Raw genomic sequence first — 14367 nt, forward strand, 5'->3', positions numbered from 1 at the left:
CCTACAGGTTTTGGTCTAACGGCAATTGTGATTCCCAACACACCCTACACACATGTCAACCATCATGGGGTATCAAAGGTGAACCACTCACCCTGTACACAGCGCACCTATAGGGTAAGGTGAACCACTCACCCTATGGTCGCTCATGGCTCCAAGAAGTACCCCAAGCCCCATGAAGCTCCCAGAGCTCAATGTCCAACTCAAGCGGGACCCTCATGGGAGGGTCCTTCCACGACTCCAAGTCTCTCTCGGAAGGCTAAGAATTGACCTTCCCTAAGGACTTCTTGAGGATTTCTGCAACCTGCTCATTGGTCCTAATGTGTTGGAGCCTTATTGCTCCACATTGTACCATATCCCGGATAAAGTGGTACCTTATATCAATGTGTTGGAACTGTCATGGAATACGGGATTCTTTGAAAGGCAAATCCCACTTTGGTTGTCGCAATAGATCATAGTGGTATCCAGTACGTGCTCAAACAGCGCACTGAAGAGCTTTCTCAACCATATAGCTTCACAACAAGCCATACTTGCTGCAATGTATTCAACCCCGACAGTGCTTAAAGCAATCGATTATTGCTTCCTGCTCATCCAAGAAATCGAATCAAACCCTAATGAAAAGCAACATCCCGACGTGCTCTTTTGATCCACCACACTGCCAGCCCAATCAACATCAAAATATCCATGTAGCCTCAAATTCCCGACAAGGTATCTCAGCGCATAGTTGATTGTGCCACGAAGATATCTCAACAGATTCTTAGCAGCAATCCAGTGTCTGTGATGAGGCTCAACCATACACTGACTCAATGTATCCACAATGAAGCATATGTCCAGTCGAGAGTTTACCAAGAACATTAGGGCTCCCACAAGTTGTTGATACTCGGAAGGGTTTGCCAATTTGGGCCCAACAACACTTCCACATAGCTTCTTGAAGTTGAGTTCCATTGAAGTAGACACACACTAGCAATCCACCATCCCACATCTCTCTAGCAGCGTCACAATGTATTTTCCTTGAGAAAGGAAAATCTCGCCTGGCTTTTGCTAGACCTCGAGGCCTAGGAAGTAATGCATCAATCTTAGGTCCTTCATCTCGAACATGAAAGTCAACTCCCTCTTGCATTGATAGATGAGAGGGTTCGCACCAGTCAGAAAGAGATCATCAACATAAAGGACGTGTCATAGTGGTCGAACCTGTTGCAATTATAGCACCTTCCTTTTCTTCCTTCTTTGAATCCCTTCTTAGATCCTTGACCTTGTCTCCTTGGACCAGCGTTATTCTTACTCTTTGCATGAGCGGAGAAAGCAGTAGGTTCATTTTCATTTGAGGGTTGGTCTCTTTCCATCATCTTAGTCTCCTCTTGAGTGCACCTAACTAATAATTCCTCGAAACAGATATCATGTCATTGTTGAGAATAGTGGTGACAAATACATCCCAAGGTCTTGAAAAACCTCCAAGTGCAATGAGAGTGAGCTCCCTGTTAATAAGTGAGTCATTTTACATAATTTTTAATTTATTTCATTCACATTCATTAATATATTTACAGTGATTTATACATTAATTCTAACATTGTCCCTTACATTTTAATTCTAATATAATATCAAAAACCAAAAAAAAATCGTATTTAATTAATTAATATAATAAAATGAATTAAAATTTTATTTTTATTCTTTGACCCTGTATCAAAGTCAAGCTAGTCGTTTTCCAGTCAATTCTAGCTGTTGGTTGTTAGTCGTTAAGGCTGGATTCTCTGCCCTATCTATTTATTGTGCTTAATGAGATCTGCTCATTCAACTTGTCCTGACGATGAACCACACTGGCTGGTTCGAAACGCGTCAACAAAAGTTTTTCTATGTGATTTTCGTCGAAGATTCCTCAACAAATTAATAATAACTTCTCCAATAGATGGCAAGTCATTCTTGATTTGTGTTATTCTCATGAACTAGGATTGGATGGACTCCCCTTTGTCCATCTTAATATCCTTCAACTTGTTCTTGAGAAAGAGGATTTGATTTGCATTTTTCACTTTAAACATCCCAACCAACTTATCATACATCTCCTTAGAAGTTCCCAAATCAAAGATATAGGAAACCAAATGCTTTTGAATAGAGTCAATCAAAATTTTCTTTGCTTTGACCTCAAATTATATATACTTTGTCTTAGTAGCAGTCAGTGCATTTGAAGGAGGCTCCACCACTTTTCCCTGCACATAGTCTAATACTTCATGCTCCTCCAAAGTCAGGTCCAAAGTCATCTTTTATGCATGATAGTCAGATTTGTCATTGAGCTTGTCCTCAAACTTGAAGTAAGATGTAGAAGCCATTGAAACTTGTCCAATAGATATCTCCTAGTGATTGCTTTTCTCTCTCTTGCTTGGGCTTTGTCTTCACCTGTGCTTTGAAACCATGTTGATTTTAGTTAACAATGGTATGTTTTATGCTTAGCACAATTACTTCAATGTCCTTTTAACAGCCCAATGACAATTTCCAATTTAGTTTCAAATAGCAATCACATTAACCATAAATCACATTGATAGTAATTGTAAATAGAACATGAACAATAAAATGCAGAAGACAAGCCAAGACAAGAGAACACCAGATTTGGCGAATGCCAAGGAAAAACCCCAGGATGGGGAAAACCCTTTGATCAAATCTTATATTATATCAAATGCTCAACAGAGAGAGAGAAAGAGTACAAAAGTCAAAATTGACTTGCCAAATCAAAGTCAAAACAACCCTGTCAAATTGTAGTCAACAACAATCAAATTTCGCCCTAACCAGAAAGTCAACGATGGTCAACGCAATAGCAAACAGCCCTCTTTGGAGTTCGCTCAAAGGCAGTCAAACTCGACCTTCTAAAGTGGTCAAAATCAACCCAAAACAGTCACTAAATCGGCAGTCAAACTTGGTCAAATTTTGCACTTCAAGTCTGCGGTCAACTCTGCAGTTAGCTCTACAGTTAGCTCTGGTCAATGTGCCCAGAATACCTCGGTTACTGTGCCAATCAATGCAACCTTCCAAAAACGAAATTCTGACCCAAAAATCGCAGTCAAACTGATGGTCAAAGCGCCTGGTCAACACTAGTCAAACCTACAACATAATTCTAAAATTTTGGCCCTATAATCTATCCTTAAATTCGTCCTTCTTGCCACATGTGTGAGAGAATATATATGCCCAATAAGTTGTACGAACCAATCAGAGAAGGAGAAAGAAGAATGTGTGTGATGAGATAATGCCAAATGAGGTTTGAGGTCTCTTATATGTATACAAGTCGTTGGGGCTCAAGTGACACATCCATTGGGCTTCATGAGCCTACATGATAATGTGGCCGACCTTGACAATTTGCACACGTGGGCTTGACCTCAAAAACATATTTTACCTTATCCAAATTTGATGATCTTTAGGTCGATTTTGGTCCTCTCGAAAAGAGGAATTTAATGCAATAATCATCTCCATCAAATGAGTTATCCAAAGTGGAATTTGGCCCTAGTTGCCAATTTTAACATCCTACCAAACCTCCAACCCCAAAAAGTAATGCATCAATCCCATATCAGTCATGTAAATTCCAAGGCTAGGTCCCTCTTGCAATGTTGGATGATTCTATCCTCCCCTGTAATAAACAAGTCATCCACATACAAAACCAAAATGAGTGGATCGTCACCATAAAATAATGAAGTATAGGTTCGCATATGCATCACTCTTCTGAAAACCCATATGCTGCAAGTAGGCCTCAATCATCAATCCTCTCATACCATGCTCTCAACCCCTGCTTCAGTCCATATAAGGATTTCTTAAAGCTACACACATGAGACTCTCTCCCATGCACCTCAAGGCCCTGTGGCTACTCAATGTACACCTCCTCCTATATGACCCCATTGAGAAAGGGAGTTTTCACATCCATCTGGTGAATCCTCCAACCCATCTTAGCTGATATAGGTATCACTACTCTAATAGAGGTATAACAACACCTAGTGTGAAGGTCTCCTCAAAGTCAACTCCCTCTACCTGTGAGAACCCCCACACTACAAAAAGAGCTTTGAACTTCTCCAGGTTGCCATTTGCAACATGTTTGATCTTATAGAGCCACATAGAAGTCACCATTAACTTCCTCTCAGGTCTCAGCACTATCTCCCACACATCATTCTTCATGATGGAGGCATACTGCTCCACCACGGCATCCCTCCACATCTACTGACTAGCAGCCTCCTCATAGCTACATGGCCCAATCTCCACAACATCTGCCACATAGCCACCCAACCTCTCTGATGGTCTGTTCTCCCTCACTGACCACTGAGGTTTCCCCACTGCCTTCAAGGTCTCAAGAAGCCATTTTGGCTTCCTCTTCCCTATGGTAGCCTCCTCAACTAGTATGGGAAAATCCTCCAATGGAGCCTCTACTCCTGATGGGGAAGCCCCTCTTGTGGTCTATAGTAATCCTATACTCTGAGATCTTGTGCCTGGTGATCCTTGACTTTATGAGCCCATCAACCCATAAGTAGGTGAGCCTCTTGATCCTAGTGTACCACTTGAAGATCTTGGAACTTGTCGTGTGGCCCCCTGCTAAGGAACTTGCTGCTCTACCTGATCAACTTCCTGAGACCTCCTCAAGGCCCTCTCCTCCTCAAATCTCACATTCAGCCTGAGGACAACTTTCCTCTGTGCAAGAATGTATATATGGTAGGCCTTGTTGGTCTCAATGTAACCTACAAAGATACATCTTTACAGTGGGTTCCAGCTTCCTCTTCTCCTCAGGGACATGTGAATATGTAAGGCACCCAAAAATCCTAATGTGCCCAATCTTAGGCTTCTTCCCAGATAAGCCTCCTAAGAAGTCTTACTCCCCAAGACTCTATGTCAACTCTTATTCTACAGATACACTATAGTGTTACACGCCTCGGCCCATAAAAAGAAAGGTAGCCTTTGACCATGCAACATAGCTCTAACTGCAGCCACTATGGCCCTATTCTTCCTCTCCACCACCCCATTCTATTGGGGGTTATAAGGTACTATGTACTCCCTCCTGATGCCAACACTCCTACGAAACTTCTTCATCTCCTTTGGAGGTACACTTGCCCCCATTGTCTAATCTCAATACCTTGATCTTCTTCCCCATTTGATTCTCCACGAGAGCCTTAAACTCTTGGAACCTCTTGAAGACCTAATCCTTGGTCTTTAGAAAGAAAATGCAAGTCTTCCTAGAGTAGTCATCAATGAAGGTCACATAGCACTCATGTCCACTCAACGATACATGGAACATAGGACCACACACATCAGAGTGTACAAAGTCTAGGATACATGCTACTTTGTTGTCACTACTTGGAAAGATATCTTGGTGTACTTTCCCAAAGCACACCCCATACAAACATCATGATGCATGGTATTAAACTCAGGTTAGCCTGTAACCATCTCCCTCAGCACCCTGAATGCTCCATGGTGCAAATGGGCCATCCTCCTATGCCATATCTCACACAACTCACTATTGTTGGTTTGCGCCACTAAGGCTCTAGTAGGCTGAAACATAAAATTGTAGAGTCTCCCACTACCGACTCCAATCACTCTAGCAAACTCAATACTGGATCCCTGAGATATATGAGCACTTGTACTCCTCAAAACACCATCTCTTATCCCCTGTCCTCAATATTGGAGACTGAAATCAAGTTCTTCTTCAACCCTAGAACATAAAGAACATCTGTCACTTTCATAGGAGGTGATGACTCCCTCTAAAAGGATGTTGTCCCCACTACTGTTGCTCTAACATCAGAGTTATCTCCAAGCACAACCTCCAAGTCAATATCATCCTTTGTGAGACTCGTGAAGTGCTCTCTCACTCTAGTCATATGGCAGGAAGATCCACTATCTACAAACCACACACCGGAAGATGTGACACTAGTGGCAAGGCTCACCACTAAGGCAAACTTCATGTCAAATCTGGAGGCAAACCCATCCACCTCTGTCGAATTTGCTATGCCCTTCTTCTTATTTTTCTTGTTGGAATACTGAACAGCATAGTGACCCAACTTCCGACAAGCAAAGCATTTCACTTTGCTCATGTCCTTCTCCTTGGCCTTTTGCTTCCCCTTTGTTTAGAATGTAACTAGTTTCGATCTTCATAATTGTTGTACTCATTCTAATATGTATTTGATGTAACAAACAAGAGAAAAAAAGGAAAAGTTATTATTATTAAAGCGTGGGTTTCATGCTCTTTATTGATGGTCTTCTAGGTAAAACCATGTTCTTCGTGCTTATAGGGTTTGTTAGGCCTTAGGATTTATTATCTTGAGTCAAAGGAGTCAACAACATGTTTATAAGACCCTTTCGGGCAAAAACATATTTGTAAAAAGAATTATTTTTTAGTCTAGAAAGTCCTGGAAGCTCCAAAGTATAAGTCGGCCCTAGGAACATCAAGCCGGCCTAAAGGAGGGACTTCGACCCCTTGAGAAGGCTATAAAAGGAAGTAGTTCGACCTAATTTGGACTCACTCACTCAACAAGTTTGATCTACAAGGCAGAGCTCGATCTATAGCTGGGAAGAGCATAAAAAGGAGAGTGAAGATCAATGAGGAGGAGAAAGGACGATTTTTTCTTGGTTTGGGCTCTATCTCCCTCACAAATGCAAAATTCTAGGGTTTTTGGGTTGCAGAAAGAAGTTGAAGTTGTAGGCCTAAGTTGCAATAGGACAAAGTGCAAAATCTTGTAGCTGGAAAGGAGAAAACCCTATATTGACCTCGTTGACCTTGAGAGAGCGATCTTGCTCTAGGAAGGTCTCAAGAGGAGTTTGGATTCGGGTTTCCAAAGAAGCTGCAAGGCCAACATTGCAAGGTCGAAGTTGCAAGACGAGTTGCAGTATTGAAGCTGGCAAGTTGAAGTTGTAGTATCAAAGTTGGTTGTTGTAGAATCAAGGAAGGACTTGAGGAAGGGTTGAGTTGGTACTAGGAGAAGGACTGGTCTAGGGTTTGGGTCTTTGTATCTCATTTGAAGCAGATTTTAACAAGAGAAGAGCTTTCGGGTTTTCCCCTTGGGGGGGTTTTGCCCTGGATGAGAGTCTAATATTTGTGTCCTCTATTGTTGCAGTTTATGTTCTTGATATTTGTTTGATGAAAGATCTCACTAAAAGAACACAAGAAGGTTAATAAGTTCACAAGCAAATATTAAGGTTAAGGAAAATAAGTATAATAAGTTGCCATTATCCATTTTCCAACACCCTTCTGTCGCATGGCTCCACGAAAAGACCCCTTCTTGGTTTTTTGCTTGCCCTTAGCTGCAAGGGCAACATTCTCCTCATCATCTACCCCACCATGTTGGCTTCCACTCTTGGCACTCCTCTCGGTTGAAATCATCCCACATCCTCCTCTAGTCTGGAAAAATGCTCTCTGGCCATAATGCCATATATGAATCCATCCCACTGCTTGGTGAAATCATCTAGTGTCATCCTGACCAACAAGTCCTTGGGGATAACCTCTTCCACTGCAACTAATTATCTCTCACCTGTATGATCTTGGTGAGGTATGAGGTCACAATGTCAGTCTTGGTCATCTTGGTGTTTTCAACTTTTGCCTCAACACCATCTTCCTATTCTCATTAGAGCTCTAGTGAAGTGTCACAAGGGGATCCCATGTCTCATAGGCAAACTTCAACCCTGTCACATGAGGGAAAATGTGGTCTTTGATGGCATCAAGAATGATTCTCCTTCCTTTCACATTCTTCTTGTTGAAGTCCACCAACTGAGTTGGATCAGTTGGAGGTTGCACAGGACTCTCCACTATGTCCCACACTTCAACTTCTTTAAACAGTGGCGTCATCCTCTCCTTCCAAGGCCCAAAATTATCAACCCCACTCAATCTATCCTCCACCCTCAAACCAATCGCCATGACCCTCACAACCAACACTAAATCTCAAATCTAAAAATCCCCAAATCTACCTCCCTCTCAACAAACAGACTCTAGGTGTTTGAAGGTAGTTTAGGTTCATTGTTCCCAATTTTAGCAGAAGCGCTTATTGATGGTTTTCTTCTCCGCTAAAAACTTCACTATAAGTTCATAGGCTATGATACCATGTAGAATTTTTTGCAAATTTGTAACCCTCCCAGTTTCAAGGTTTTAGCATAATGTTTAATGCCCACTGCCCCAAAGAGTTAACTGATATGTAAATTTTTAATACTAATTATTTTGAAACATTTAGGACTACTCTACTACATTTATCTTTCCAGCTAATAAGAGAAATAAACACAAGCATACACAAATTTTCACACACTTCTTATACAATGAGTTTGGGTCAACAAATGACCCTAGAAAAACCCTACAATGGGGAAATTCAATTCTAAGGAGAGGAATATATTAGCTTCTCAGGAAATTATTACAGAGATAATAACAAATTACCCTAGAAAAACCCTACAACAGGGAAAACCAGTTCTAAAGAGAGGAATATATTAGCTTCTTAGGAAATTATTACAGAGATAATAACAACAAGGTGTACTTATCTCTCCCTTGGGAAGACTGCCTCATTCAGTCCACTTTCTCCTTGTTTTCTAAACCACAGACTATGCTCTTTTATCTGACCTTTGTTTAGCTTTCAAAGACTGGAAACTCGGACCTTTGGTTGTTATTCTCTCCCTAGAAATTTGCGCTTTAACAAAGACTTTGACTACCTAGAAATGTGTGTCAATCAACCTCCATTTGATGCACATATATACTAAAAACCTGCGTTGACATGCCAACTATCAGATCCTTGATTTTTGTGCTACCTATCTCTCTGCCACTAACCCGAATTTCTCATTGGCTGCTACAGGAGTGACCACGAAAATTGAGCAAACTGCTGCATGGAAATGCATGCAACCTTTCCCTCAGCCTTTGCCACGAAATTCCTCCAACCTAATCTCTATTACTACATTGAAATTTGTGCAGAGAAACTCTGGCTATCTCCTAGAATTTTGTGCCGCCTTCCTTGAGCTTGAACTCAACCACTTTGGAACTCAAGCCTGTTGTAGCAATGGTGTTCCCAGCCATGGAAACCCTTCTCCATCAACTATTCTCTATCCTCCAAATGCACATGAAGAATGAGAGAGATCTCTTGCCTTTTCTCCCTTTTTGTTTCTCATTAGATAGGAGAACCCTAACCCTATTGATCAAGGGCTGAGATTATATCTCAGCCCATGAGATCAAGGGTGGAGATCATTTCCCTCACTTGACCCCCTCTCTCATGTGGTCCCCCTCATTTAATGAACTCCCTAGTCACTTTAATGTTTTGTACCTTGTACCTTTTTCTCCTCATAAAATTAACTTAAAAATAGAAAGTAACTTTAATATTAAAAGGTACTTTAGTACTTTTTCTCATAAAGTCACTTTAAGACAAAGTGACATTAATATAAAGTACCTAGTACATGTACCACATAAAGTGACTTTTTCACCATGACTTTAATATAACCCATAAAATCACATGCCAAAAAGGTAATTAAAGTGTCTTCCTAGGAAAAAAGACTAATGCACTAGGAAACACCTCCTTGGTACCCTCATTATTTTTAACATGTAGTTGAGTATGCAATTGTATCTCATGCATGACATAGACTAAGAGTAATCTTAAAAATAGATTGTCCACTAAGATAATAAAGTAGGGCAAGGTAGAGGCTTTTAACACACATGAACAATTGGGCAAGCAAGAGAGAGAGAGAGCAAGCACAGGGATTCACACAGAGGCAAATTTGGGCAATAGTTGACCATCAATACAAGCACCAAGCAGTTGGATACAAGGTACAAAACAATTATGTACAGACAGCTTATCTCGTCGTACAACAATTTTCTATTATTTCTAGTTATTTTTCCTAACTGTCTATACTTTCTCATGCAAGCTGCACAAGCTCAATTCAAGATGTTTTTTTTGGTATCTGTGCATTATTGGTTTTTGGACAACATTTTGAGGTTTCCTTGTAAGTTTTTCAAAGGAATGAAAAGTTTATTCAAATGAGTAATTACATATATATTTGAAATTAATTTTATATTTTTCTTGTTTAATTTCTAGCTATCGTGTGATTGATGCTGTGGTCTAAAATTTGATTTCCGAAGTAATTAAATTCAATAATCTACTTGTTTGATTGAGATCATAATGACATTAGTCACCAAGGGCTTGAAATTATCATCACCTTAATCCAATATAAGTGACAGAGGCAATTAAAGATAAGCTAAATCAAGAGAGTTAGCACTTGCAACTTATCTCCTTTAATGAAGAGCTTCAAAAGAGGCCAACAATGCTCGTGGACCACCTGAAAATGGATGAAATATGTAGCCCCAAGGGATCTTGTTGTGTATCTAAACATAACAATCTCTGTATAATGTCAATTTTATATGTAAGCTCAAGATTGGGCAATATTGTTTTAGTCATAGCCTATAGGTCTTTATAATACTCCAATCTTTGTAAAAGCAATTTGTGTTAATAAGAACTTGGAATATGTCATTAGAGTGTTTCTGTAAAGTTCCCGAGAAATTAACTGTCTACGAGACCAAGTAGCCTATTGAACCCCATAGGCTATAGTCATTGATATGGGGGGAAACCCCAAAATACCCAATGTTTGGGCAAGTTTTTGGGGCAGCTGGGTAGAGAAAATCAATGTTAGGGTTTGGAGTGAATTTTACTCAATTAATTAAGGAAAGAATCCCCTCAAGGAAATTTGTAAATACAAGAGGCTTCAATTCATTTGGGGCATCATTGGATTGGATCATTTGTCTTTGTTTTCTTTGAGCCTAAAGCTCTGAGGATTTTAAGAATCCTTTTCTCCTATCAATTTCAGTTGTGAAAGATTCAACCCTAGTTGATCAACGTATCTCATTATTTTCCTATTTTTCTACTCTGTTCTGGCACAGGATTGTGAAGAAGTTCTGGTCTGTAGAAGATCTTAAAATCAAACGCATTCTTTCTGAGGCAACAAAAGATAATTTGAGTCCTCCCCTGAAGTCAAACGAGTTGGAACAATCCCAATCTAAAGCCACATGAGTTGCAAGCGAGTATCCTGAAACTCAGCGAAGGTCAAAGCAATCAACTCAAGAGCAACCTAGAGATTACCACCATTCTGAAGCAGTCTAAAGTTCCTGGAGAAGTTTTCTGACAAACGTAGGGTTTCCTGAAGTAGTTCAGAAGGTGATCCAAGCCCCCTGAAAATCGTGGATAACCCCTGAGATAGTTCACGGGTTCCTATAGCAACTTTGAGCCTTGTAGTAGATGCACGTGGCTCTTGTAGCAAATCCAAGGTCTAGCCAAAGTTGCAAATCCTGTAGCAAATAGACAAATTTTCTGAGAAGATAGTTTCATGACTGTGGGATTGATCAAAGGCAGGAAATTGAGTAAGCAAGACACACGAGATATTCACGTAGTTCAAGTTAATTTGGTTAAAAGTGTAGTGAAGGTCGCGGCTAGCCATGGAAGGGATATCAAATTACCATCGTAACTATCTGCTCAAACTAGCATTCAGAAGTGTGATGTAGTGGATCTTGTCACAGGTGTGGCGGCGGAAGAATTCATATAACAGCAGAAAAGATGAAACAAGTATTCATGTGACTGTCGAGGATTAACGTGATTGTAATTGCGGGAGGATAGGGAGACCGCAGTCACATTCCTAAATTTGTGCTGAAAAACAAACAACATCCTGAGGCAGTCGTGGATTCAGAGTCATGCGACCTTGAGCAGAAATCTTGAGACAGATTTGGAAAAGTTTCTCGCTATCTTCGTGAGGTAGCTCGCATGCCATCATTGAGCTTCAGTAGCATTACGAATAGTTTTTGTAGCAGGAAGAGTTTATGAAGCTAGACAAGCATTACTATGACTAGAACCGCACCAGCAATACAGCATAATTCAGATCAGTTGATGGGATAAGGTGTTCAGTAAACTAGCTTTGTTCAGAATTAGATTAGATTTATTTGGAATTGTTTTGGCACTGTTGGATTTGTACTGGATGGTTGAACTTGGGCTACATGAATACTATTGAGTTGTTAAGCAATTCAACTACAGCTTTACATTGTGCAGATCACTGTACTGTTGAAAGTATAGTGTCGATTATTGAAGGTATATCTATATTGGAACAGCTTGTGTTATTTTCTGAGCAGAAAAAAAAAAATTGCAGAAAACCCTAATTACGTAAGAAACCCTAAGTACAAAATTGCCTTAGCATACTACAGTTTCTAATTTTTTAAATTAAGTAAGAGTCTACTTGCCACATAAAATCTAAAGATACCTTGGACCACGAGCTAGGGCTTTGCTCCTTTTATATAAATTGAGGTCTTCCCCCTCTTTGTATCAAGCTTATCTATCAATGAAATGTTTCATTTCTCTCAATGCAGTCACTTGGAGAAACCTTCCTCCATTGATCCTTTGGATTTGCTCATTCAATCCATTCCTAGATGAGCTGGTGCCCCCAATCTTCTGTCATTTGTTTTTTCATTCCTATCATATTTCCTATTCCTATTTCAGTCAAATTTGTGTTTGCAATAGCAGTCTGTAGATTTGCATCAAGGCACAAGACATGTAGTTTCATAACAGGTTTTTGAATAAAGGGAAAAAAAAGTCTTTATGTTGGAGAGGTCATAACTTTCCACTGTAAAGTCAGATAAAGGTGTTATTTTTGTTAGAATGTAAACCAAAGATGCTTCCAATAAGTGGTCACTCGTAATTTTTTAAGCAATGTCAGGGAAATATAGTTGCTTAACGTTGTCTTTCCGTAACGGCCTGAAAACATTGTTTATTCAGGTACCTTCTTTTCTACAGGGCATATCTTAGTTGGAGCGTCCGGTTGGGTATTATTTTTTTGTTGGAAAGTAGATTTAGAAATCTTTTATGTGTGCGTTTTTCTCGAGGATTTTTAAGATGGATAGAGATATAAGCTCTGAAATTCATTCGGTTCTAGCCTCATAAAGAACACTGCCTTGGGCACACTTTTTCCATTCAGAGGTTGTGCGATATTAATTATTAGAACCCAATGGCAACGAGCCAACATAAGCGTGCGAATGTTCTCCAGGTTCAATACCACATGAGAAGTCGACCTGAGGTTTGAAATTTATGGCACTAAGCTTGTGCAAGGAAAGTTAAAATATATTCCATTTCTTGCTAGCGAAGGGCCTGGGGTTTCCTGCATATTGTCATGTAAAGAAAGCTCAAAATTATGTTAGAATATGATTGATTAAAAAAACGTTGGAGAGACTAGGGTTGTAATAACCTGAAGCAATGTCACAGAGGCTTATTTCTACCCGAAAACGTCAAAATTGCAATATCTCGTAAATAAATAAAAACTTAAATAAAATACAGGGAAATTTAAAAAGGCCTTGAAGAATGAGATTACCTGCAGAACTTGGCAATTTTCCACGGTACTCTTTCCGCCCTGGAGCCATTAAATAAATTTATTGGAAACTGACGATAAAACTGTATTTCCGGATTAAGGTTCGTGAAATGATGGAAATGTATATTTAATTTACCTTGGAATAAGGATGTATGTGATCGTAGTCGTGACATAGGCAACCAGAGCAGCCAACGAGCTTGCGAAAGACAACGTTGCCGAGGGGGTCACGGCGCCATCTGTCAGGGTCCCTGCCCTTAATTTTCTCGGCTTTTTCCCAGCAAGCCTGCTTTATGTGGTAGGGAAATGATCTCGGATTGTACTCCGACGACTCTTCTCCGACAACCTCCTCATCATCATCAATGCCTGCTGTCTCAATTACCGTCCGCCGAGATGTAGCAGCCGCACTCTTCTTCCTCCAGGGTTTGCGTGGAGATTGTAAGGGGCGGGATTGGACCCCGTGTTCTATTGATGATGATTCATCAGGCCAAGACGACGGTGAAGGGGCCGCAGTTTTGAACCTTTCGTTGCCCATGCTTTGGGCAGAACAGAGGTTACAATAGTTCAGATGAGGGATACAGGGTTAGGAGTGGTCACACGAGGCCGCGCATGGCATCCGTGGGTATGACATTTTGCCGCGAGAAGCGCGGGAATGAAAACGCATAGTGGATATTTATTGTGAAAAGGAGTCGTTTAACGAGAGCCGGAGGAATTGGCTTGGCAGTTAAAAGTGGTGGGAATCCGGGGAAAAATTTCAAAAAAAATTGTAGAGAGAGTGTTTAATCGTTTTTTGATGGTGGAAATAGGATTCAGAACCCTCAAAAACATTTAGGACATCTAAAATTTTGAAGTTTAACCACTATAACTTGAATTTACAAAAATCTTTACCATATTTTCTTTAAATATCACTGGAATTTCCATAACTTTCTGGGCAACTCCTTATGGGAATGTTGCAAAGATTGAATGGTTATTATTGAAGTTGTTGGCACATGATGCATGATAAGTTAATATTAAAATTATATCTAATTCTTTTTATGTTTTTAATAAGTAAAATTAAAATGTGTT

The 14367-nt window shown here is 40.1% G+C and overlaps 1 protein-coding gene across 1 annotated transcript in view; it reads right to left on the reverse strand.

The window, feature by feature from the left end:
• LOC149165338 (HNH endonuclease) overlaps positions 1-14002 on the reverse strand; it is a 135028-nt gene extending 121026 nt beyond the window's left edge. The window contains exons 1-2 of the mRNA XM_089432290.1: positions 13442-14002; positions 13309-13347 (exon numbers count right to left, since the gene is read on the reverse strand). Coding sequence (XP_089288416.1) covers positions 13309-13347; positions 13442-13837 — 435 coding nt within the window. The 5' untranslated portion in view covers positions 13838-14002. The remainder of the gene's footprint in view (positions 1-13308; positions 13348-13441) is intronic.
• Positions 14003-14367: the final 365 nt, after the last annotated feature.

This window comes from Pinus tabuliformis, chromosome 5_1, assembly GCF_031772625.1.
Source record: "Pinus tabuliformis cultivar Carrire ecotype Pingquan chromosome 5_1, CPIR1, whole genome shotgun sequence".
Taxonomy (NCBI): Eukaryota; Viridiplantae; Streptophyta; class Pinopsida; order Pinales; family Pinaceae; genus Pinus; species Pinus tabuliformis.